At 34.4% G+C, this 22,660-nt stretch overlaps 1 protein-coding gene across 6 annotated transcripts in view; it reads right to left on the bottom strand.

Moving 5' to 3' along the window:
• The window catches only part of LOC308634927 (E3 ubiquitin-protein ligase SHPRH-like), a 59,775-nt gene extending 37,953 nt beyond the window's left edge, over positions 1 to 21,822 (bottom strand). For 3 of the 6 annotated variants that reach the window (XR_014019114.1, XM_081269122.1, XM_081269125.1), the window contains exons 1-9: positions 21,688 to 21,822; positions 10,814 to 11,481; positions 9,507 to 9,636; positions 7,296 to 7,518; positions 4,870 to 4,944; positions 3,812 to 3,962; positions 3,033 to 3,141; positions 2,157 to 2,413; positions 205 to 861 (exon numbers count right to left, since the gene is read on the bottom strand). Coding sequence is in view for 5 of the 6 variants with exons in the window: in XM_081269122.1 (XP_081125248.1) it covers positions 205 to 861; positions 2,157 to 2,413; positions 3,033 to 3,141; positions 3,812 to 3,962; positions 4,870 to 4,944; positions 7,296 to 7,518; positions 9,507 to 9,636; positions 10,814 to 11,449 (2,238 nt within the window). In the remaining variant the exon portion in view is untranslated. The other 3 variants (XM_081269123.1, XM_081269124.1, XM_081269126.1) reach the window with 3 other exon arrangements.
• Between the last annotated feature and the right edge of the window lie 838 nt (positions 21,823 to 22,660).

Below are 22,660 nucleotides of genomic sequence, written 5' to 3'. Positions count from 1 at the left end.
TGACTCTGGAGATTCTTAGGTCAGAAAGATAGTCCCCTGTTCTATATTTTATTTTCAGTTTCCTTTTAAAGCTTTGATTTAATATCACTATTATATACCAATAAGTTAATTTGAGGGATAAATTTAAAAAAAAAGATTACAAAAACTGTTACAAAGAACAAAAGTTTACATCTTTCTATCCCTCTTTAGCCCACACTGCCTCACCAAGACTCGAAGAGATGATGACCTCACATGCCGGTTTATCTCTTCCACCCACTGGTGACAGATGGAACTTGGAGAAATGATCAGAGTTGCCCTTGTTGATACTGGATCCATTGCAACAAGGCAGTGGCGGCAGTAAAACGGCTTAATCTTTACATTCTTCTCTTCATAATTCACACATTTTGCATGTTGCCACAGGTGGCATTTCAGGCACTGCACACGAGGTTTACGGTCTACCTCATCAAGTTCACCACAGATGCACTCAAAGCGATAATCAGAGGTATTATAGGGAATCACAATATTAGAATGTGGCATCTCATTATCAGTAAGGTTCAGAGATTGAGCATGGTCCTCTGTTTCTTGTTCTTGCTTGACTTCGGATACACATGTACTTTCAGACATAGTAATATCAGTAATTCCAGATTCACTAGAGGCTGGACGGTGACTTTGTGAATCAGGATTGACGTTAAGCTGACTTTTTTCTTTTTTTGATGGAATAGGCTTTTTCCTCAATTTAGTATGATTTTTCCTGCTTTTATAATAATAATAGTAAGGATCATCATCATCATCAGAGGTGTTAGATGGCAAATATTCAGAATCTGTGTCCTTGTTTCCTGATTTCCTGGATTCTTTCTGAAGTTTCCTTGGACTTCCTACTGTCTGTGAATAAAATATAATTTAATTACCTTATTTGAACACAGCTATATTTTTGAAATTAAACTCACAACTTCATGTACATTCTTTACAAAAAAATTCAGTGGCTAGTCTTTTTTCCTGAGGAGAAATCATTCCTGATAAATAGCTTCTAATCTACTTTTCAGTAGTCTGCAGGGAACCAAGGAGGAGGATCTACTCCTGTACAGTACAATTTGCAAGGAATAAAGATCAGAAGAATAAAGAGAGCTATGACTTTTTGATATTAATCTCTTATAATATGTGTATATTTAAGTCGATAAAATGTACATATCCAAACTCAGGCAATTACAAAAGAACCAAGTTCTAAAAAAAGTAAGTTAATCTACTAAACACTAAAATTAAAAAATAAATTCCTTCTACCTTTCCATTTTCTGCCTGTGTCATCTTGCAATTATTTGGTCCCTGGTCTTAACAGGTCTCAGGATAGTAAAGAAAAAATGATGCAATAGCAATGCCTTATAAGGGTGTATAATACATGGTATGGGGAGTGTGACAAACAGGTAGGTGACAAGATAGTTCTGACACTGCTTGGAGGAAGCTAAGATCAAAGAGGAGTTAGGATACTTAACACAGAATCAATGGTATTAACTAGAGGACTTTTTTTTTTTTTCTGGTGGCAGCAGGACTGATAAAAGCAGTTAACTCCAGTCTTCTATACCACTTGGGGATAACACTATACACTATCTACTGTAGGAAACAAATTTTTTTCCTACTTTTTCTTTTATAGTAACCAAGCCGATGGCTTATTTTGACTTGTTATCATTAGTCTTTTACTCATTTGTTGGCAAATACTCTGTTTTCCTAAAATCACATTGAAATTGTTGGATCAATGAAATCAACTTTATAACCAAATGCAAAAATTATAAGATGATAACGTGGAAATGAGAATTTCATATAAAAGATTTGAAATGTATACAATGTAATATGTTAATTTTAGGTATCATAAGTATTTTTTAAAGTATGCACAAACATTTTAACCAATGACAGCAGCATGATGAGAAGAGAGAAATGATCCAAAACTCTGTATTATGTTTAATCAACAATTTTATAATTCACATCTACTTGAGTACTTGCGATGTGCTAAGAATTCTCCTCTAGATTTAATGATAACCAAAACCAAGTTTCTACTTTTTTTAACTAGCTTTTTTTTTTAATCTTTAGACTATGAGAGCTTCTTTGTCATTGTCAAGATGAGATTTGTCAACTTATTCTATAAGACATCACACAGACATATATGTATTTAATAAATGCTCTGGTACCTGTTTTTTTGTTTTATCACATATGTCCTCTTCCTTGTAATTCTTTCCCAATGTAAAAGTCCCAGAGAAACCATGGCCTTTAATCTGTTTCACAAGACCTTCAAAAATTAAACACTTCAGCATCCGTTTCAGAAGACTTCTGTTTCGCTGAACATCATATCTATATATAGAACTGACATACTTGTAGATGGAAAGGATTGAAACTCCTTTTTTCCCATTCATTTCTTTCACAGCTGCCAGGATCATTACCCGCGTAGCTAAATGCAAAAGAATATCCTAACTCAGTCAAAATAAATAAAAGTGAAATGGGAAATAAAACTCAGTTCAGCTACATTAAGGACTGTGTTAAGAAAAATATAAATCAAAGATTTATTACTATACAGTAATACTCTGAAGAATATATAATAAAAAATTTATCTCAATATACTAAGAAAAAAATCACTGCAACAGAAATAATGTAGGGAAGAATTACTAAGTTTAATTTATTAGTCTTAAAATACAATAATCAATTCAAAATTATAAAAGAACAGAAAGTGTTGACTTTCTCATAATTACTTAGTATATGCTATCATTAGTTAGGGAAACACTCATTTGCTAACAAGAACCTAATATAGCTATCCTTGTGAATAAACAAAGCTGGGTTCAAATTGTATGCTAAAGAAATTTAAGCAAAAGAGACTAAGCAAGAACTACCTGGATCAAGTCGAACAAATTAATATTTTAAAATTTTTTCTTAAGATACTGACTTGTAATTAAGCCCATTTATACAATGTATAAACAACTATAGAAACAATTATTCATAACAATTACAAGATATCTCTAAGAACTATTATGAAAATCACTTTAAGAAGGCATTTTAAGAAATATCATACTTACGGGGGCAATGAACTTTTTCTTTTGGTTCAAATTCCATATTCTGGGTTTCCATGGTTTTTACTTTTCCTCCAAAACAATGTGATGGGATGAAATAATTCACCACTTTTCCCTGATACAAACAACATTCAGTAGTCACATATTTGCTTCCAGTATTCTGAAGTGTTTATTAAAATTAATACTCCTTCCATTAAGAAAATGCAAAACAGCTGAAAATAATTACGAAAGAAAGGGCTAAATACACTATTCATACATATAAACCTTATTTTTTATTTCAGAACCTACAATTAGCCATTATTTTTAAAAATATGTACATATTTCGGGACAAGGACTTAAGAGTTTATTTCATCTAACAATCTATTTACTAAGCTACCTATATCTTTTAACAAAGTTCTAATTATTAAAATCTAAAATTTACATATCTGAGATTTGATTAACTTTTTAAAATAGCAATTTTAAGATATTTAATGTTAATGTGGATCTTTGTAGTAGTAACAAAATATTTAAGGAGTCAGTAGTAGTTTCCTTGCCAACTGCTTGGATGCTTGGTAAGTGATCACATATCCTCTTCCTAGTTGGCCAACATCACTTGAGAAAACCCTGCCAGGTCACAAACATCCCATTCTCTGTGCCCACTTGAAGTTAACTAACCACTAATATAAATCATTAGCCACAGAGTGAACAGAAAGTGTTGATTTGAGTGCCAAGCATATGTTCAACAAATGATGCCTTTTGAGAACATATGTCCCTCACTTTCCAAAGCACTACAGTACTCCTCCTACCTCAGGAAGAGTGAGAGCATCTTGTTTGACATCTTGTCTAGTATGCGTCAGAATAAGAGCCAAAACCTCCACTGTCTTTCCAAGACCCATCTCATCTGCTAAGATTCCACCAAGCAACTGTGGCCCAGAATGTGGGTACTCACGGATGATGCTAAAGAGAAAAAAAAAATCAAGCAAAATATATCATAGTAATGTATATAAAATTACACTTTCCTAATTAATGTTCCTAATGAGAACTGCGAGATGCATAAAAGCCTAAGTTTATTGAAGCTGTATTTGAGCATGTAACAATTCAAATTCATAGATCATAAATGGAAGAACTGTAAATAAATAAATAAAAATAATAATAGTAATAAAAACTGCCTGGGCTAACAAATAAGTTCACAGAAACAAAAGTGGTATTGGTAAATACTCATCATTTTTTCTTTTATAATTAAAAGGAAAACATGTCCTTTTGTGACCCTTATGAATCTGTGAATAAAAATAAAGGGCAATATCTACTGACTAATTATGTTAATGATTCCTAAAACTCTTATAAATCGATATATCTCATGACAAATCTAAAAACTGGCCCATAGTAAACAAAATAACTTTTATTAAAATAAAAATGTCTCTTTAAATCTTGATAACTAAGTTCCTTATGTCTATTATGTTGTATTCATTTACTGAAAAATGACAAGTACTATTTATTCTACATATATCCTATCTATAAAAATGTCTAATAAGACCTTTTGGGTACTGCCAAAACTGAGAACATATGTTACTATTTCATATAGTTTTACATTTAATTATTTTTATTTTCATTTTTTGGAGGTACCATGGATTGAACTCAGGGGCACTTGGCCACTGCGCCATATCCTGGGCCCTATTTTGTATTTTATTTAGAAAAAGTGTCTCACTGAGATGTTTAGCACCTCACTTTTGCTGAAGCTGTCTTTGAACTTGCAATCTTCCTGCTTCAGGCTCCTGAGCCACAGGGATTACAGGTGTGTGCCACCATGCCAAGCTAGTTTAACATTTATTTTTAAATCAAGCACACAAATAAAATTTTGCCTTACCAGCCTGTGTAGGGATTATAGAAGAGTTTCAAACCATCAGATGTAACAATCTCTCGCCATAAGTAGTGCAGGGAACTATCTAAAATAAATAAATAAATAAATAAATAACCATAAGAATGAATCTGTTTCTCTTTCTGTTAGTAAGAAGTCCAGATACCCTAGGATACTCATTTTGGAGACCCATGGTGAGAAATCTCAATCAGGAAAAACTACTTAATTAATACATGGGTGAAAAACTAAGGATCCCTCCAAGCCTTTTTTTCTAATAGTATTCTTTAATTTTTTTTGTTTTGAGCATAAATCCATATAAGCAAGTAATAAAATGAAAAAGTTAACTGTAGCACATTACACAAGGTTAAGAGGAAAAAAAAACCTAATGTATATAACCAATTCCTATCTTGTATATAACCAATTCCTTATCTTGTATAAATCATTCAAGAAGTTCCATTGTTTTAAAATAACTCAGCAGACATATGCTAGTACACTAGTACATTTATCTGAATCCTACCTGACCTCTTACATGGGTCAGAGAGTCATAAAAGGATTATTTAAGTAAAAAATATCTAAAACTATAATACATAAAAGTACTCAAGTTTGTTTTCATCAGAATCTTCCACCATCTTTCTTCTTAATATTTTAACTTGTTAAAGCCAACTTTCAAGGAGGGAGTGTGCCTCTACCTATTAGTAAAATTCAAGCAATCTTTTGTTGCATTCCTAAGGGATTAACAGATGAAGTAGGAACACAGATGAACAAGTGTTTATACAATGAAAAGATTAAAAGATGAAAAGTTTTAATGAGAATAAGTGACAGAAGAGCTGCTAAATAGTACACATGGATTTAATCAACAAAATGTGGTCTATGGTAAAAAAGAATGAATTATCGATTCACACAGGATGGATATATCTCAACATTATGCCAAAAGAAGCGTATTTCTCCCCAAAATTTATGTTTATTATAATTTCATTCATTGTTTCAAAAATAAGCAGAACTGTGGTCACAGTAGTTGCCTCCTGATGGGGTTGAAGTAGGAAAAATGACTGAGGTTTGAGAAAACTTTCCAGAATGATGGCAATACTTTATATCGGGACTGTCTGATAGAGGTACAATGGGAACTGCACATGTAATTTTTAATTTGTAATTTTATTAATAAATAAAAAGAAGCAACAGGTGGAATAGTTTTAACAGCATATTTTATTTACCCCAATATAACTAAAAAAAATGTTTTAACGTAATCAATATTAAAATTAAGATATTTTACATTCTTCCTATTTGAAATCTGGTATGAATTTAAACTCAGTACATCTCAATCTGAACAATCATATTTCAACTCTCAAGAGCCATTTGTGGCTTGTGGCTACTTTGGGGACCCTTTAGTTCTTTATTTTAATTGGGTTGCTGGCTATACAGATGTATAGATTTATTAAAACTCATCAAACTATGCCCTTAAGATCAGTACAATTTAATGTATAAAAGTTATACCTTAATAAAACTAATTAAAGAAAAAATATTTTATTTTAGAGAAAAAGTAATATGGTACGTGGGAAACTTTATAGAACTATAATTTCTTCAACAAATAATTAAAAGAAAAAAAAAAACAATGAGGAGACAAAACCCACATATTAGGAATCTTAACAGAAACCAATTCCGATGTCAGATGTTATTTTTTTTCAGATTTGAACTGGGTGGGTGGGACGTAGAGGACAAGAGAATGGGACCAGAGTAGTGGGAATGAATTGCTATTTGTTGTTCAAAATGAAAAGTTAAAAAAAATGAAGTTTGTTAAAAAGTATAAATTTAAACACTGGAAGAAATTACAGCTGTTTGACATTAAGTAAAATAAATATATATAGGAAGAATTCTAAATAGTTAATACACTTCCTATAATCAAGTAAAAATCTCATCTTGAGGTAGTGATAAAGTGTGTGTCTCCCATAAACCTATTACTTTCATGAAAATACTTAATAGGTGAAATTTTATTTCTTTCTTTATTTTGTGGGGCAAAGAATAAAATGCAAATCTAAGAAAATTAGAGATGTATCTCTCACATCTACAAATTTGTTTTCTGTCCTAATATTTCACATCAAATTATGAAGTTTCCTGTAGACGAATAGCAAAATTCTCATCTAATCAGATTTTAGAAGCAATTATTAGTTGATAAATCATTTAAATAAATTTCTTGGTTTTTAAAAATTCCAATCAAGATTGTGTTCATTTTGGGAAGAAAAAACTTCCCAAACTTTCCTGAATGAGGAAAGCCACAAATTAACTTTTGTAGATTTCAATTTTGAAGGATTTCTTAAGAAATTATTTTGTTCATAATAATACCCATTCTATCCTATCTTTTCAATGTTCTTTGCTTAATGATTACTGCCAACCCCCACCAATCCCTCTAACCAAGGTGCCTTTTGTTAAGCATCTTATACTTGCCACCAGTAGGAGTGCTTCTGAAATGCTCTTGTTGTAGCATCCAGTTGACAGCCTCTCTCTGGTAGGGTCTCAACACAGGGATTAATGCAGGATGCTGGACATCCACTTGTACAGACAGTGCTTCTTGCTGATGTGCTTGCTTCACAAAGTGATAGAGCTCATCGATGTCCTGTCCCTCTGGCTCACTCTCTGAATCTTCATCATCTTCTTCTAACACATCTGTGTATTCAAAAACAATGTAGTCACAACTTGATTTACCTTTATAACCAAACACAATTTTTATCCTAAAAATATACTATGCACTCACTCAATTCAGGTCTTGTTCAGTGTCTTTTACAACTGGAAATCCCTACTAATTCTTCATTCATCAAAAATCTATCTACTTTTCCCATGGCACTTTCTTTTGTTTCCTCTGGCTGGAATTAAAGTCCTCTGCCCACACAAGATTTTGGATATAACAGTATATCGCAATATTTATGTGTATCTGTCCCTTCACCACTGACGAAAAAAGGTGGTCTTGTTTTAATAACTCTTCAGACAAGCTAACATATTGGCCCATTTTGGGTATGTAATAACCACCTCAGGAACTGATTGTGAATATCTTCTGAAGTTTATAAAATGATAACTTATTTCACTTTAACATCATTTCAGATTTGAACTGGATTGGTGGGAAGTAGTGGGGAAGAGAATGGGACAGGCCAGGCACGGGGCCTCACACCTGTAACCCAAGGACTTGGGAGGCTAAGGCAAGTGGTCACAAGTTTGAGGCCAGTCTAGAAAATTTAAAAAGACCTTGTCTTAAAATAAAAAATAAATCAAAGAACTGGGGATGTAGCTCAGTGGTGGACAACCCTGAATCCAATCTCCATTATTGTTTAAAATATATATATATATATATATATGTTTCCATATGTAAATATTAATTTTTCTATGTATATTAAGTTAAGACAAGAGTTCCCATTCTATTTCTCATGCTAAAAAAGGACAAGCTTTTGGTAGAAACAATTGCAAATTAGGAAACAAGTGCTTAAATGTCAATTTGGGAGGAATATCTGATTAATTTGATTCACTCAGTTGGCACAACTGTCCTATTCAAGAAGACTCGTGCTTACTCTAACATGAATAATTCGATAAAAACTCTGTTGATAAATTTATAACTTCTTTCAGCTGATTCCTTATCAAAAATATCATTCTTTCAAGGTGAAGTGAACCGTTTATGTATGAATTGGTTTCAAAGAGGTCTATATAATTCATAGGACATACCTAATATGCTCTAGAACGAAAAGATTATACCAAAAATATACAGCTCACTTTTGTTTTCAGTAAAAAGAACACACTGTATAGGATTTTCAATTATTGTATAATTAGGTAGTTCTACAATCTAGTACTAATATCTAAATTTGAACTGTTCCTTAGAAACCATGTTTCCAAAAATTCAAAATCCATTATTTTTATAAGAATTATAGATTTTTATCGTAACTTTAAAGAATCTACATGTACTTGAAAAAATTCCTGTTAATTCTGAAACCAGAGATTTTTTCCCCACTAAATCTCTAACTTGCAAAATAATTTACTAGTAGCAGAATTATAAAATAATATGCTATAGAATCAACTCATTGACTAAGCTTAGAAACTGATTTCTAGAATACTCCAGTATGTTCTAAATGTTCTAAAATTTCCAACTGAAATAATGTTGCCCTACCAATTCTTCAAAGAGAAATTTGAGCGGTTTTGCAGTAGTGCTGTTGGATGCACCAAATCATCCACACTCTCCCTTGGCCACCAATGGCAGATAATTCTGAAACTGCAATTCTGACCAAGGATACAATGTTCTGCCAAGAAACAGAGTGAAGTCATCCGGTCTTTATGGGAACCAAGCTCTTGATAACTGCAAAGGAGAGGTGGAACAAAGGCTGGCCAAGAATCTCTGGCTGTGATAAAATTTTGCACAAGAAAACAAAAAATCCAACTACCTCAGATCCATTTAGACTACCTTTCCACTTGCATATTATTTTGGCAAACACAGTAAAATAAATTATATCAGCAAGGGCATTTCGAATAAGTAAAATTTTGCCACACAGTGTTTTATGTAGGTCATATAAATTTTTAAAATCATTTTCATTACCTGATTTTCTGGTTGTAATGTATAGGAGCTGAAAGAAAAATCCACAATTCAAAAGCAATATAAAATTTACTTTAAAAATTACCTGGAATAATAAAATTGTATAACTTTTCCATCACTCTCTTCATGAGTTGATTAAACTTTTTCATTCTTGAATTTGCATCACTCAAAAAGTCTAATTTTGCTAGGCCAGCTTCCAGAATATAAATTCCAACCTACACAGAATTGTTAACAAAAAAATAGTTTTACTTGGAATATACCATTCTTTATGAGGACATAAGAAAAAAAAAAACCCTTTTTTTAGTTTCATCACTTTTAAAGGTATTCACAGTATTTGCCCCACACAAGTACTAGTTAAATACCTACCAGATCTCCTCTGGATATTTTCATTTTCAATAATGCAAGTGTCTATTATGCTAGATACACCAGTCTAGCTTTTAAGAAAAAAATACTTCCTTAACATAAACCAAACCTGGGAGAATGTGATGAGAACATCCAATTCTACCTGCCAAGTCATTAATTCCTTTACTTGATGAGCATCAGAATAATCACCAAAGTTTATTAAAAACGCAGACTTCCTTAGAAGGTTCTAACACACATGCTAGAATTCTTATGAAGTTAGGTTTAGAAATCCTTATTACTGGATCAAACACTACAATGTATCTAATATGGGCAGGTGGGGGTGGTGAACCAAAATGTAAATGTACTACAAATGACCAAAGCAAAAATCAAAATAAAAATTGATTCTGGGAGGGGGGGGTTTCTTAAAGCCCACTAATGGATTAAATAAACTCTGAACAGAATATTAACAAATCACCAAGAGTTACTAGGGAAAGGAAAGGAAACAATCCGGGTAGAAGGAATTATGAGAGCAAATGGAAAGATTCAGAAAGACAGCAGAGTGTTTGTAGGAAGCAAATCAATTTGGAGTTTCTGGAACAAAAAAAAAGAGTGATGGAGTATGAGGCTCAAAGACATATCAAAGGAGAAACTAGTATAGCAGATTAGAAAAATTATACTTAGTTCTTCAGACAGGAAAGAACTGCATGCATGGTATACATGTACAGAAACTAGATAAAGGATCTGAAAAGGTACAACAGGAAACAGAAATGGTTAAATGATTGTTATAGTAAGGAAGAGATGATAAGGACCCAAAGAAGACATTGATAATAAAACAGATGGAAAGAAGAATCAGGAGGATCTACTTGAAAAAAGTGGTCCAGAAAGGATTAGCTATAATACATTTTCTGTAGTTACTGAAAGCCCCAAATAAAGTGTATTTGAAACTTGATAATGAGAGACTTATTGCTGGTTTTTCAGACTTTCTAAGTTAACTTTAAAATGAACTGCTAATATAGAAGAACTTTAAAAGACACCACAGAAACTGAATACCTTGATAATGTGATTTCCTTCTGGTCTTTGGTAAAGTTTTATTCTTCTCTTCTTTTGCAGCCATCCCAAATCTTCTAACAGTTCACCAGTGAAGGATGATTGTACTCGAATACTTTTGTCACAAATGCTGATTGATTCTTTGAGGCCTTTTTCTTGTTTCTTTACCTCCTCACATTCTGAATGAACATAGATCAGGAACTCATTGCTTAACTCTGAACTCATCAATGTAAAACTCCTTTCAGAAAAATTTTCAATTAAATTTTGTTCAGGAAGAAGCTTAAGAGTTACTTCTCCCAGAAATGCTTTCCAAGAATTATCAAAATGATAGGGAGAAATCACAATACTCAACTTTACAGAAGAGGAGGAAAAAATACCAATGGTTTCTTCTTTTTTAGTCAGTTTCAAGACACTCCCAGACTGTGAACACCTCTTGTCTCTGTAAACCACTTCTTCCTGTGGGCTGTCACCCAGAATGATGCAATCAGCAAGAGAGGATTCTGCACGTGGGCAGGGCTGCTCATCATCAGTCAAGGTGAGTGGTTCATTCCTTCTGTCCTCATGCATATTCCAACGAAGCTGCTGCTGCTTTTCTTCATCTACCTTCACTGGAAGAGCGTGTTTCTGTCGGTTGCTCATTTTCACCTTCTCTTGGTTGGTAAATGTGAACTCTAGAAGACAAATGAAACCAGTAGACATATCATGAGAGGATTTTAGTATGTAAGTATTCCCTGATGAGAAATTCAACATAAACTCAAAGACCACAAACTTAACATGAAATCTTCAGAGAGAAACAAACAAACAAAAATTTATTAAGTCAAATACAGTTAATGAACATATTAACCATAATCTCATGTATCAAATAAATTCTAATTGTTTTTCAGGTCTTTAATGAATATATTTAGTAAAGACAATTTGTTGTGTAAAATGTGTTCTACAAACACATTTGAGGGAGCTGGGGTTGTGGCTCAGTGGTAGAGCGCTTGGCTAGCATTTATGAGGCACTGGGTTCGATTCTCAGCACCACATATAAATAAAAAAAATAAAGGTCCACCAACAACTAAAAAATATTTTTAAAAAACCCACATTTGATAAGTAATATGTGAGGGTAAATCTCTCACATAGCTTGGAAATGTTTATTTGAAATAGATTATTAATATTTAAACTCACATCATTGCTACAGAATTTCAATTTTGTTATATGATTCCAAATCATTAACCAAATATCACCTGAACCTAATATAGCTTAAAACCCCTTAAAAATTTATCTTCTTTTCTAAAAGGGAAAAATAAAAATACAAATCTCTATTTCTTTTTACGGATTAGCAGAAAAATAGGATTAGAAGGATAACTGGGAATAAGGTAGTGATGGCAACCAGGAGAAATGAGACAGAAGCAGGAAAAAAAAAATGGAAGTAAAAGAAGTGGAGGGAGAAGCGCACACATGCTGGTGATTTCAAAAAGAGGAACCAGGGCTAAATGTACACTAGCCTCACTCAAAAGCCAATTCCTATGCCAAATATAAAACCACTCAAATATTAAATAATTAAAGTCATAATGATGGTTAATGCCTATTCCAGCCTAGTAGTTGAGGTGGGGATAGGGAAGATGCATTAAACAAACAAACAAACAAAACCAACTAAAATTTTGCTTTAAGAGCAAAAAAAAAAATATTATTTTTGAATTGCTATATGCATGCACAAATAAGCCAAAATAAAACCCATTATTTTGTATAGTTAATATGCACCAATTAAAAAAGTTAAATAAAATATCCTATCAGGTATCTGCTGAGTCTCCACTAAATACTCAGCACTGTGCTGTATTTCAGGGGAGGATATAAAATAAGCACAAATCAAATTATGGACTAATGTGGAACAGAAAAGAAACTGTGTTTTGATTTCTTGATGAACTGAGCACACAAAGCAGCCTACCGTCATCTACTCCTACTAACTCCCATCCCTAACTATGTGCTCCAAATCCCGGAAAGAATGAAAAATGTATTTTAAAGAAACAATTCAAGAACACATTGCCCTGTTTAAAATAAGACGAAACAAAGTGACTAGGAAAATCTTAGCTGACCAGAAACTTTGAGAAGTTTCTAAAAAATAATATAGAAGGAATAAGACTGAAAAATTTAGTGGCAGCAGGAATGTATTAGGGAGCATCATCCAGAGGATTCCCAGGCCCAGGTGGTGGACCTATTAGTGGAACCCAAGTGAATACAGGGTCACAGACACAGACAATCATGGAATATCAACCTTCTCTCTTGTTAAAGTAATGCAGCTGTAATGGGGACATCTATTTTCCAGTGAGAGTATTGCCTAAACTGAAGAGATGTCCTTTTGTTACTGATTATAGGAAAAAAAGGTCGATGGCAATGGACTCTACCTATGGATGGGTTTCATCAGTCCTCACTCTCATTGAACACAGTAGAAAACAAGTTGAAGCAGCTATGTTGGATTCTCCCCTAAAGCAAGCTGCAGAAGCAATGAAAGGTGAAGGAGGGAATTTGAAGTGCAAAGACAAGCTCACCAGGATCAATCAAACATTTAGAGACTACCAACAGGAGAAAAAAAAAACAAAAACAAAAAAGACAAATTTTCACCTAAGAAATAGATGGGACAATGTGAGTCACTTTACAATCTAGATGGTCAATAACATCATTTCTTAGGGAGAAAACATACTGTTTTCATGAAACAGAAGCAGTAAGTAATAACACCAAAAAGATATGGTTATAAAAAAGGTGTTAAAAATTTTTGGAAAAGCAAATTAAATTGCTAAAATCCGAGAAGGAGAAAAATAAGGGAAAGAGAGGAGGTCAATGATTCAGTAATAGCAGAATGAATATAATTACAGAACAAATGTCAAAATGATCCCTGAAACAAGTAAATTATCTCATAGCACCTAACTGACTCTTCCTGGTTTACCTGGAAATTTTGCCATTCAATCTCTGAAAGTAGTCAATCCCAGGAAACCCCTCTATCCCAGGCGAAGTAGGATTCTTGATGGCCCTTCTCCCAGCTTATTACAAGGAGACAGTTTCCAGAAACAATAGGAGGAAATCAGAGTCCAGTGGTCTCTTCTGAATTAAGGAAACATTTTAGAATTTGTAAGACAAAACGAGGAAGACCAACCTTGCACATGACTGAGTTACACTCCCCAGTTAGGTGCTAAGGCACTCAGTCACAGAAATGTGGCAGAGCTTTCCCCACCCTTCTTGGGTTTGAGGGTTGGTGTCTCGTGCATGGGTGTGTCTTGCTACAGCCCCATGGGTGAAGCTATGCTCACCTGTTCCTTTGTAATATAACCCCTTGCCCAGTTTAGGATAGAATCTTCCATGGAAGTGCCTTGTATGTGTGTCCCCTTCTCTTACTGTGCCCTTGGATATGGCCTACCCAAATGTCAGTCAACCTGCTGACAGTGGACATCATGAAGATAGACTCAGTCCCCTGAAACCTGACCCCTTGCCTCATTTGAATAGCTTTCCTCAATAAAAGGGGTTAGTGTGTGCTCTCCCTGTCTCTCTTTCTGCGGACCCTTACAGTCAGAGGAGCCGTCACAGCAACTCCAAAGAAAAAGGTATTTGTGTCTCTTGTGTGGTTATTTTGCGCAGCCCAGTCAGCCCAGTTCAACTGGAGTAACCCCTGAGCCTTTTAGTCGCCAGAACAGAAACCCGTCAACAAAATATCAAATAGAAGGTGCACACACAGAGGGCTCTAAAGATACACAGAGGAACCACTTGAGTATGCATGATAATGATTTAATGATTTATATTTGTGGATGAGGGAAACAGTCAAAGATGGAGAAAGGACCACTAGAAATAGGTGGAACAGGGGCTGGGGTTGTGGCTCAGTTCAATCCTCAGGACCACATAAAAAATAAATAAATAAAATAAAGGTATGTGTCTACCTTCAACTGAAAAGTATTCAGAGAAAAAAAGAAACAGGTGGAACAATCCCTGCAGCTCATACATAACTGGGGATAGTTTACAGAAATACCCTTTTCATACAGGAGGTAACATGTAGAATTTTCAGAAGAATTGCCTTATAAGTGGTCCCAAGTTAGCTTTAGACTAACAGCCAGAAACAAAACAAAACAAAAATGAGTTCATTCTGAATCTAGTCTAACAAACTTTAAAAACAACAAACATAAAATTGAACAAAATGTCAAAAAAAAATCACCAGGCATAAAACAAAACAAAACAAACAGTAAACAACCATGACAAGAAAGAAAAAAAGATCTAGAAATTACACAGATGATACAATTACCAGATATAAACATTCAGTTATTCTAAATATTCTGAATATGTCCAAGAAAGTAGAAGAAAACACGACAATAATGAGGAGAAATGGAAGATATGTAGATGGAAAAATTACATCTGAAATGAAAAGAGGCCAATAACAGAAAGGCATGGGGGAAAAAGCAGAGTGGATTCAAACACAGTAACAGCAGCAAGTAGTGAAAATGAATTAAAGGGATAAACAAACACTAAAAACAACAAACAGAGCACCTGGACCTACTAGGAAATGTTAAAACTGTCTAACACTGATGCAATTGGAATCTAACAGGAAAGGGAGTGAAGGTAAGAAAAATAGTTGAAAAAAAACATGCAAGAAAATTTTCAAAATCTGATAAGAACACAATCAACCCAGAAAACCAAAAGGCTTAATGAAAACCAGTAAGGGCAAATTACAAGAACCTTAAAAACAACAAGCATAAACTACAATAGCAGCAGGGTATACCATAATTAAATTGCTGAAAAGCATCATCTCTCCAGATTAGTCTTATCTCTGCTTTTGATATTTCTCCTAGCCTAGAATCCTAAACCCAGCAAAATATATTTCAAAAATGAAGATGAAAAAAGACAAAAACCAAAAGGATTGATTACCTACAGACCTATACTATAAGAAATGTCAGAAGTTGTTTTCAGGCAGAAGAAAAATGATATTAGACAGAAATGTAGGTCTACATAATAAAACAAAAAGCAGAAATAAAAGTATCTGTAACTATAATTTTTGTTTCCAAATTTAAGATATAACTGACTTTTTAATCTAAAAAATTATTCTAAAAACTTTCCAGCAAATGTAAAAATAGATAAGAGTACAGTAATATAATTATCATATGACATATTATGTTCATGGACTGAAAGACTCAAAATATCAACATATCAATTCCTTAATATTAATCTATTGAATTGGAGTAATACCATTCAGAATGCCAATAAGTTTCTTTGAAAAAAACTGACAAACTGGTTTTACAAATTATACTGAAATGCCCAGCATCTAGGAGAACCAAAAAATTTTGGAACAGAAGAATAAAGTTGAATGAATTACACTTATTTCAAGACTTATATCAACAATAAGCCTTGTGGTAATAGTGTAAAGACAGACATAATACCCATGAATAAAGATAAAATGTTTAGTAACTGACCCCATATGTATGGTCAATTGATTTTTGAGAGAAGTTCAAAGGCAATCAACAGGGAAGGTATATCCCTTTCAATAAATGAGTATCCATATGAAAAAAAAAAGTGAACCTAGAGGCTTACTACATAACATATGTAACAGTTAAGTCAAAATAGATGATAAACTAGAATAAATAGCTAAAACTTGAAAACTCCTAGTAGAAAATCAAGTAACATTAAGTCAGGTAAAAATAATAATAATAAAAAGACAATATTTTAAAGAGGACACACACACAAAAAATCTGAGACTATTAAAAATGATAAATTAAGCTTCATTACAATTAAATACTTTGGCTTTTCGTAAGTTACTGTTATGGAAATAAGACAAGCCACAGATGGGAGATGATATTAGCAAAACAATATCTGATGAAGGATTTATTTACAGAATATATAAGAACTCCTGCAAATAAACAATAAAACAAATTGGAGTAATACCATTTTATCTTAAAAAAGTGGGCAAAAATTTTGAACAGACACTTCACCAAAGATGATCTAGAAGTAGCAAATAAGCACATGAAACTGTTTTCATCATCTTAAGTCATTACAACAATATAAAGTCAATACAAAATCACAATGAGATGCCACTATATATACTAGAATGTTCAAATTTAAAAGACTGAAGATATGAGAAATTGAACTCTCAAATATTTTAATATAACAGTCACTTTGGAAAAGTTTGTCAGAATCTAATAATGTTAAATGAGCTAAAAAATTGGAAACGATCCAAATATCCATCAACTGCTGAAGAGATAACAAACTGTGGCATATTCATTCAATGGAATGCTATTCTATGATAAAAATAAACAAATTGTGATGGGATAAGGCTAGTGGTAGAGCCCTTATCTAGCACATATAAGACTCTAGGTTCAATCTTCAGTAGCCTTAAAGGATAAAACAAACTATGATGTATACAACAGTATGGGTAAAATTTCAAAGCATTAAAGAAGGTAAAGGAAGCTAGTTGTCAAAGACTACATACTGTATGATTCCACTTATATGAAAGTCAAGAAAAGTTAAAATGTAGTGATATAAAGCAGATTAGTGATTACCAGGAGCCAGAAATTGGAAAGAGGTAACTGATAGCAAAGGAGCAGGAGGGAAAGATTTGGATAACAGTAATGTTTTATGAATGGTGGTTATATAAATAGCATATATTTATCAAAACTCATCAAATTATAGTCTTAAAATAAAATTTTATAATATGTAAATTATATCTTAATAAAGTTGATATAAAAAGCAAAAAAAAGATGCAGGAATTAAAAATTATCAGAGAATATTAAGAGCAGCTTTTTCCTAATAAACTTAAAAAATCTAGATAAAACAGATAATTTCCTAACAATCTACAATGAACAAATTGGCCCAAGAAATAGAAAATCTGAATAGACCAATAACCATAAAAGAATCAGAAGTAATTATCTTCCTGATCTATCCCCACTTCCTTGCTGACAGAACATTTATTTAGGAACACAGTGGCTCTGTAACTCAAAGAAGGATGGTATCCACAGCAGCTCCAAGGAAGTAGTTTTTGTCTACTATTGGCTAAACCAAGCCCAGCTAAGTAACACAAGCTATGTGTAGAATTCAACTTAAAATAAATAAAAGTATTATTAAAAACTCAGCTCCTCAGTCTCACCAGTCGCACTTCAAGTACCTGGTAGCCGTATGTAATGTAACTACTGGCATAAAACATTCAAATAGCAAAAAGTTTATCAAACAGTGCTAATCTAAGTCAATCATGAAAATGTCATTCACATTAGACAATGCTTAGTTTATGAATGCACAAGTGATGGATTATAATCAGTCTCTGACAATGGTTAATGACTTTTTTACCATCTTCTTTTATCTTGGAGAAATAATACATAGAAAGCCCCTAATTTCCTAAGCATTAATTGTTGTCACATTCTCCTCAGAACACATGCTGAAAATGTGAAACTGAGTCACTCAACTGGAACCCTAGTAAGTTTGGTTATACCAGCTTTATCAGTTAATTACTGCCACCACACACATGCAATATAACGCAACACTCCGAAGTTCAATGCCTTGAAACAGCAAATCATTTTTTCTCACAGATCAATAGGTTACCTGAGGGTGGCTGATGTAAGATAGGTTTCTAGGAGGAGTCTGGCTCTGCTTACGTAGTTTTTATTCTCCTCCTGAGATAGAAGAAGTACCTCAGGAACAATTATATGGCAATGGTTGAGGTGTAAGAACACAAATCTAGTCACACGAGTACTTTTCAAAGTGCTTCATACATCAAAATCACTAAGGTTCCATGACCTAAAACAAATCACATTGATGGATACAAAATTAAGATGTAGGGAAATCTATTGCACTTCTTTACTGGGTGGAATTGTATATGGCAAAGAGCATGGATATGGGTTGAAGGAAACTGGGCCAAAAATGTATCACACACACTTAATAAAGTTAATCAACTTTAGGTATGATTTTCATATAAAATTTTAAGAGTACAATTTGAAGAGTTTTGATAAATGGGTGGTATACAGCTATGTAACCAACATTCACAGAACATATAACACACTATGAAACCAAACTATGAAGGTCCAAAAAACAATGACATCTGCAAAGCAATATAGCTCACAGAAAAAAATGTGAGTTTTGAAATCTTAGATTCTAATTCCAGCTTTGGTATTTACCAACTATGTGTCACTGAAATAGTAAACTAACCTTTCTATGACAGTTTCTCATTTCTAAAATGCGGATGACAGCAAGATTGTAGTTATAAATAAATGGAGTACAAAAGAACAGTAACAGAAGTTTAGCATGTATTCACAATGTGGTAGATGTTATCATTATCATCCTCAGAGTCTTCTAAACTACACTTTACTACAACTGAATTTGGATGGGGACCATAAATCAGTGCTTCTTAAATTTAGCCGCACATTTAGAACTCTTAAAAAAATCCTAGGTTGTAACCCATTCAATTAAAGCAGAATGTCTGGGGATTAAGACACAGGCACTATCCTCATTACTGTTTTAGGCTTCCTATTCCACTGAGTTGCCAAAATGGAGAAACCTTATTCGGTATAACTAGTTGCCTGCTGAAATCCATTTCTTTCCTTCCAAAGTATAGACTAGTTGGGATATGGCTGCCCAGCTTAGTAAGGTACCATGACTAGTTCCAGCCAATGGAATATGAATAGAAGCAATGTGTCATTTTTAAAATTTTTGTCTTTTGTGTGCCCACATTTCTTAAAATAAACTTGTATACCAAGAACACATTCCTTCAACTACTAATTCATTCTCTGGAAAGACCCATTCAGTGTCTTTGAAATCATGTATGCCAATATAATTTGTACATTCCTTTACAGGTTTGATTTCAACCTGATTTTCCTAACATTAGAGACTTAGTTATTTATCAACGATAATAATTAAATTAGAGAAAAGTAAATACTAGGCATTTTTGCATGTTCTCCCTTTGTTCAGTTCTCAATGGAGCAAAATTCATGATTTAAAAAAATATATATATCTGGTTGACTCTTTCCCTAAGGAATCTCTATCCAGAGATAATGTCTTAAACCAAAGATATTTTTTGGTCAAAGATAATCATCAGCTAATAAGTACTGGTGAAATTCTATACATCTGTAACCCAATCCCATTTCCTTTTCCATGTGTCTTCATACCTTTTGAATCAGACCTTTGATTGTTCTACTTTTTCACCCTCCATAAATATTAGTATTTGGGTAAAATGTAATTATGTGAAGTTTTCTGTATGGGTCACACTTTTACTGTCCTGCATTTAAATGCAAAAAGCCTTTTGATGTAAACACCCTCTCACACTTTCCTCCCAGTGGCTGTCCTATATTCTCCAGAAAGCCTTCCTGCCATGTATGACTGAGGAAATTGACTTAAGGGTCTCTCATGCTTGATTCCAATTGCTCCAGGGTTCACTATGAATTTCTTGAAAGTTGACTAAGAATAGTATCTTATTCAGTATTTTACCTCCAAAGCCAGGTCAGTGCCAGGATAAAAATAATATACAAAAACAAGGTGAAACAAAGATCTCTAACTTCCTATCTTCCTTCATTATAAGGATCTACAGTACTTTATTCACATTTCTTTTTTGAGAAGTCTCTTTAATTCACATTCTATCAGACTTCAGAGAATAGAAAACTATTCTTTGCTATCTCTGTCCCAGAATGAGACAGGAAAAATTTAAAAAACTGAACAAATTGTATCTTTTAACGAAAATAAGAGGGACTGCTAAAAAAGTAAATAAACTGTTATTAAGAGAACATAACAAATGAGTATTAAATTTAAAAAATTCCCCTCCAAATGATTTATTCCTTCATTCAATGATAAACAAATCCTGAATTACAACAAATCCATAACAGACCATGACTCAGGCTATCAAGGGCAACTAGAAATATACATTTGCCATTTCACTGCCCAAGGTGTTGGTTTAGGCAAACAAAGTTCAGTTGTTACAAAGGACTTGAAATCTCTTAATAATCCAGTATTACCACAATTTGACAGTACAGATATTATGGATCACTTCTACTCAAGGGAGTGTCATCATTCCTGCTATCGCCCACTGGAAAAACTAAAAATAGCAGTAACAACTTCAAAATTATGTTATTTTGTTCAGTGACAGTCTCAAGTTAATTTAAGTACAAGTAGGAAAACATCAAACATCTAGGGTTTCTGCCTCATGCAAATGCCGAGCTGCTTGAGAAAAGAGCTCACGTTTACTTGCCACGATTTAATAATAATGTATATCTGACAGGGATCGTCAATCATCAGATACAATCACACCTTCCTTCATGAACCCAGCTAACACAAATGCACAATGTGCAAGAGCGATTTTGAATGCAATGTAATTAATCTAACTCCAAAGGTAACAGAACTTTCAGTCAGACAAACTTGGAAGTCCCTGCCTCCCCTTTAACTCTACACAATCCCGCACACCAAGAAGCCGGGAGGCTGCCCAGTGCCAGCCTCCAGGGGACATAGGTAAGTATACGAAGATACCCAGTTATCCTCCCAAAAGAAGCAAAAGAGGTTACAGGAGTTGGAGCGAGGCTGGAAGCAGCCGACCATTCCTAGCAAGCTGGGCAAACAAGCCACCCCGAGGCCGCCGACCGCGACTACCGCCCTCTGGCAGTGAAGCGTGGTCTCGACCCCACACCGCACACCGCAGGCCCCAATCCACGGTGAGAAGAATGGCCACCTTTCTCACGCCCCGCGCCAGCCCCCGAGAAAGCTGCTGCGGTCCGGAGGCCCGCAAGTCTGGGAAGAGGATGGGGTCCGGGAGGCTCGCGCTGCCGTTCCCCTTCAGCCCTTGGCGCTTCCCGAGGTCCGGGACACCCAAGTCCTCTCTCCGTGGCCCTAGGACGCCAGAGACGTCTTCCCTCCGCAACCTATGACCCCTGACCCTCCATCACCCAAGCACCTACCTCGGCTGGTTATCCAAGCCTCTCGAGTCTCTCTGCGCTAGACCCGGGTCCCTCAAATGCTCTTGCAGACCCCCAGCAGGCATTCGCCGCCCACCGAACATCCGCCTAAGGTGTGCACGCGCGCGGTATGATGGGTAGCGTCGGCTTTCAGGGGCGCCCAGAAACCACAGTGCCCGGCTGCCGGGTGCGCGCTGAAGCGTGGGGTCAAAGTGAACGCGCACGTCGGAGAGCCCCGCCCCCTGTGTCCCGCTCTGGCTTCATGCGTCAATTCTGCGCAAGTCCACTCAGTTAAAGCCCATCTAAGGCTACCGCGAGAGTCTCGCGATAGCTCTGCTCAAAGATGTTATGAAATACAGGATTGGCTGGAATCCCGAAGCAGAAGGCGGGGCTTATTAGCAGATGTGGGCGGGGCAAACCGGGGATAGGTGTAATTCGTTTACCTTAATTAATACAGATAAATATGGTAATCATGGGCAATATGTTAAACTAGAGATCCAGTTGTAAATTGTGTAGAGATGTGATTTTAACTATAAAGGTGAATTCAGTATACTACCATTCAATTAAACAAATTCTTCCTTTTAAATTTTCAATGGAATTTTTAATCTTGTCTTTGCTAAGCACCCTGTATATCCTTTGAAAATTTTCTCTATGGAATGGTTTTCAATATTAGAGTCACCAGAGCTCATTCCACATAAAAATAGTTCATTTTTCTTCCTTTTATCTCTGGTAACCCCCAGGTGTAAGACATCTGTTCACTTTTGACAACACTGAGTTCTTGCACCTATTAGATGCTATCAATCTAGTGGCATTACAGAAATTAGAATCAACTGATTGGACATAGAAGATGGTAATAGTGAACCCCTAGGTGTTCATAGAATTCAAATCCTGTAAAAGCATACTGCATATCTACTGAAGGTTCTGTTCCAGACAGCAATAAAGTGAATATTGCAATTAAGAGAGTCTCATAAGTTTT

The sequence above is a fragment of the Spermophilus citellus genome, assembly GCF_964194105.1.
Source record: "Spermophilus citellus genome assembly, chromosome: 16".
Taxonomy (NCBI): domain Eukaryota; kingdom Metazoa; phylum Chordata; class Mammalia; order Rodentia; family Sciuridae; genus Spermophilus; species Spermophilus citellus.
Note: the sequence above shows the minus strand (reverse complement) of the source record. Positions and strands in the feature narration are given on the sequence as shown.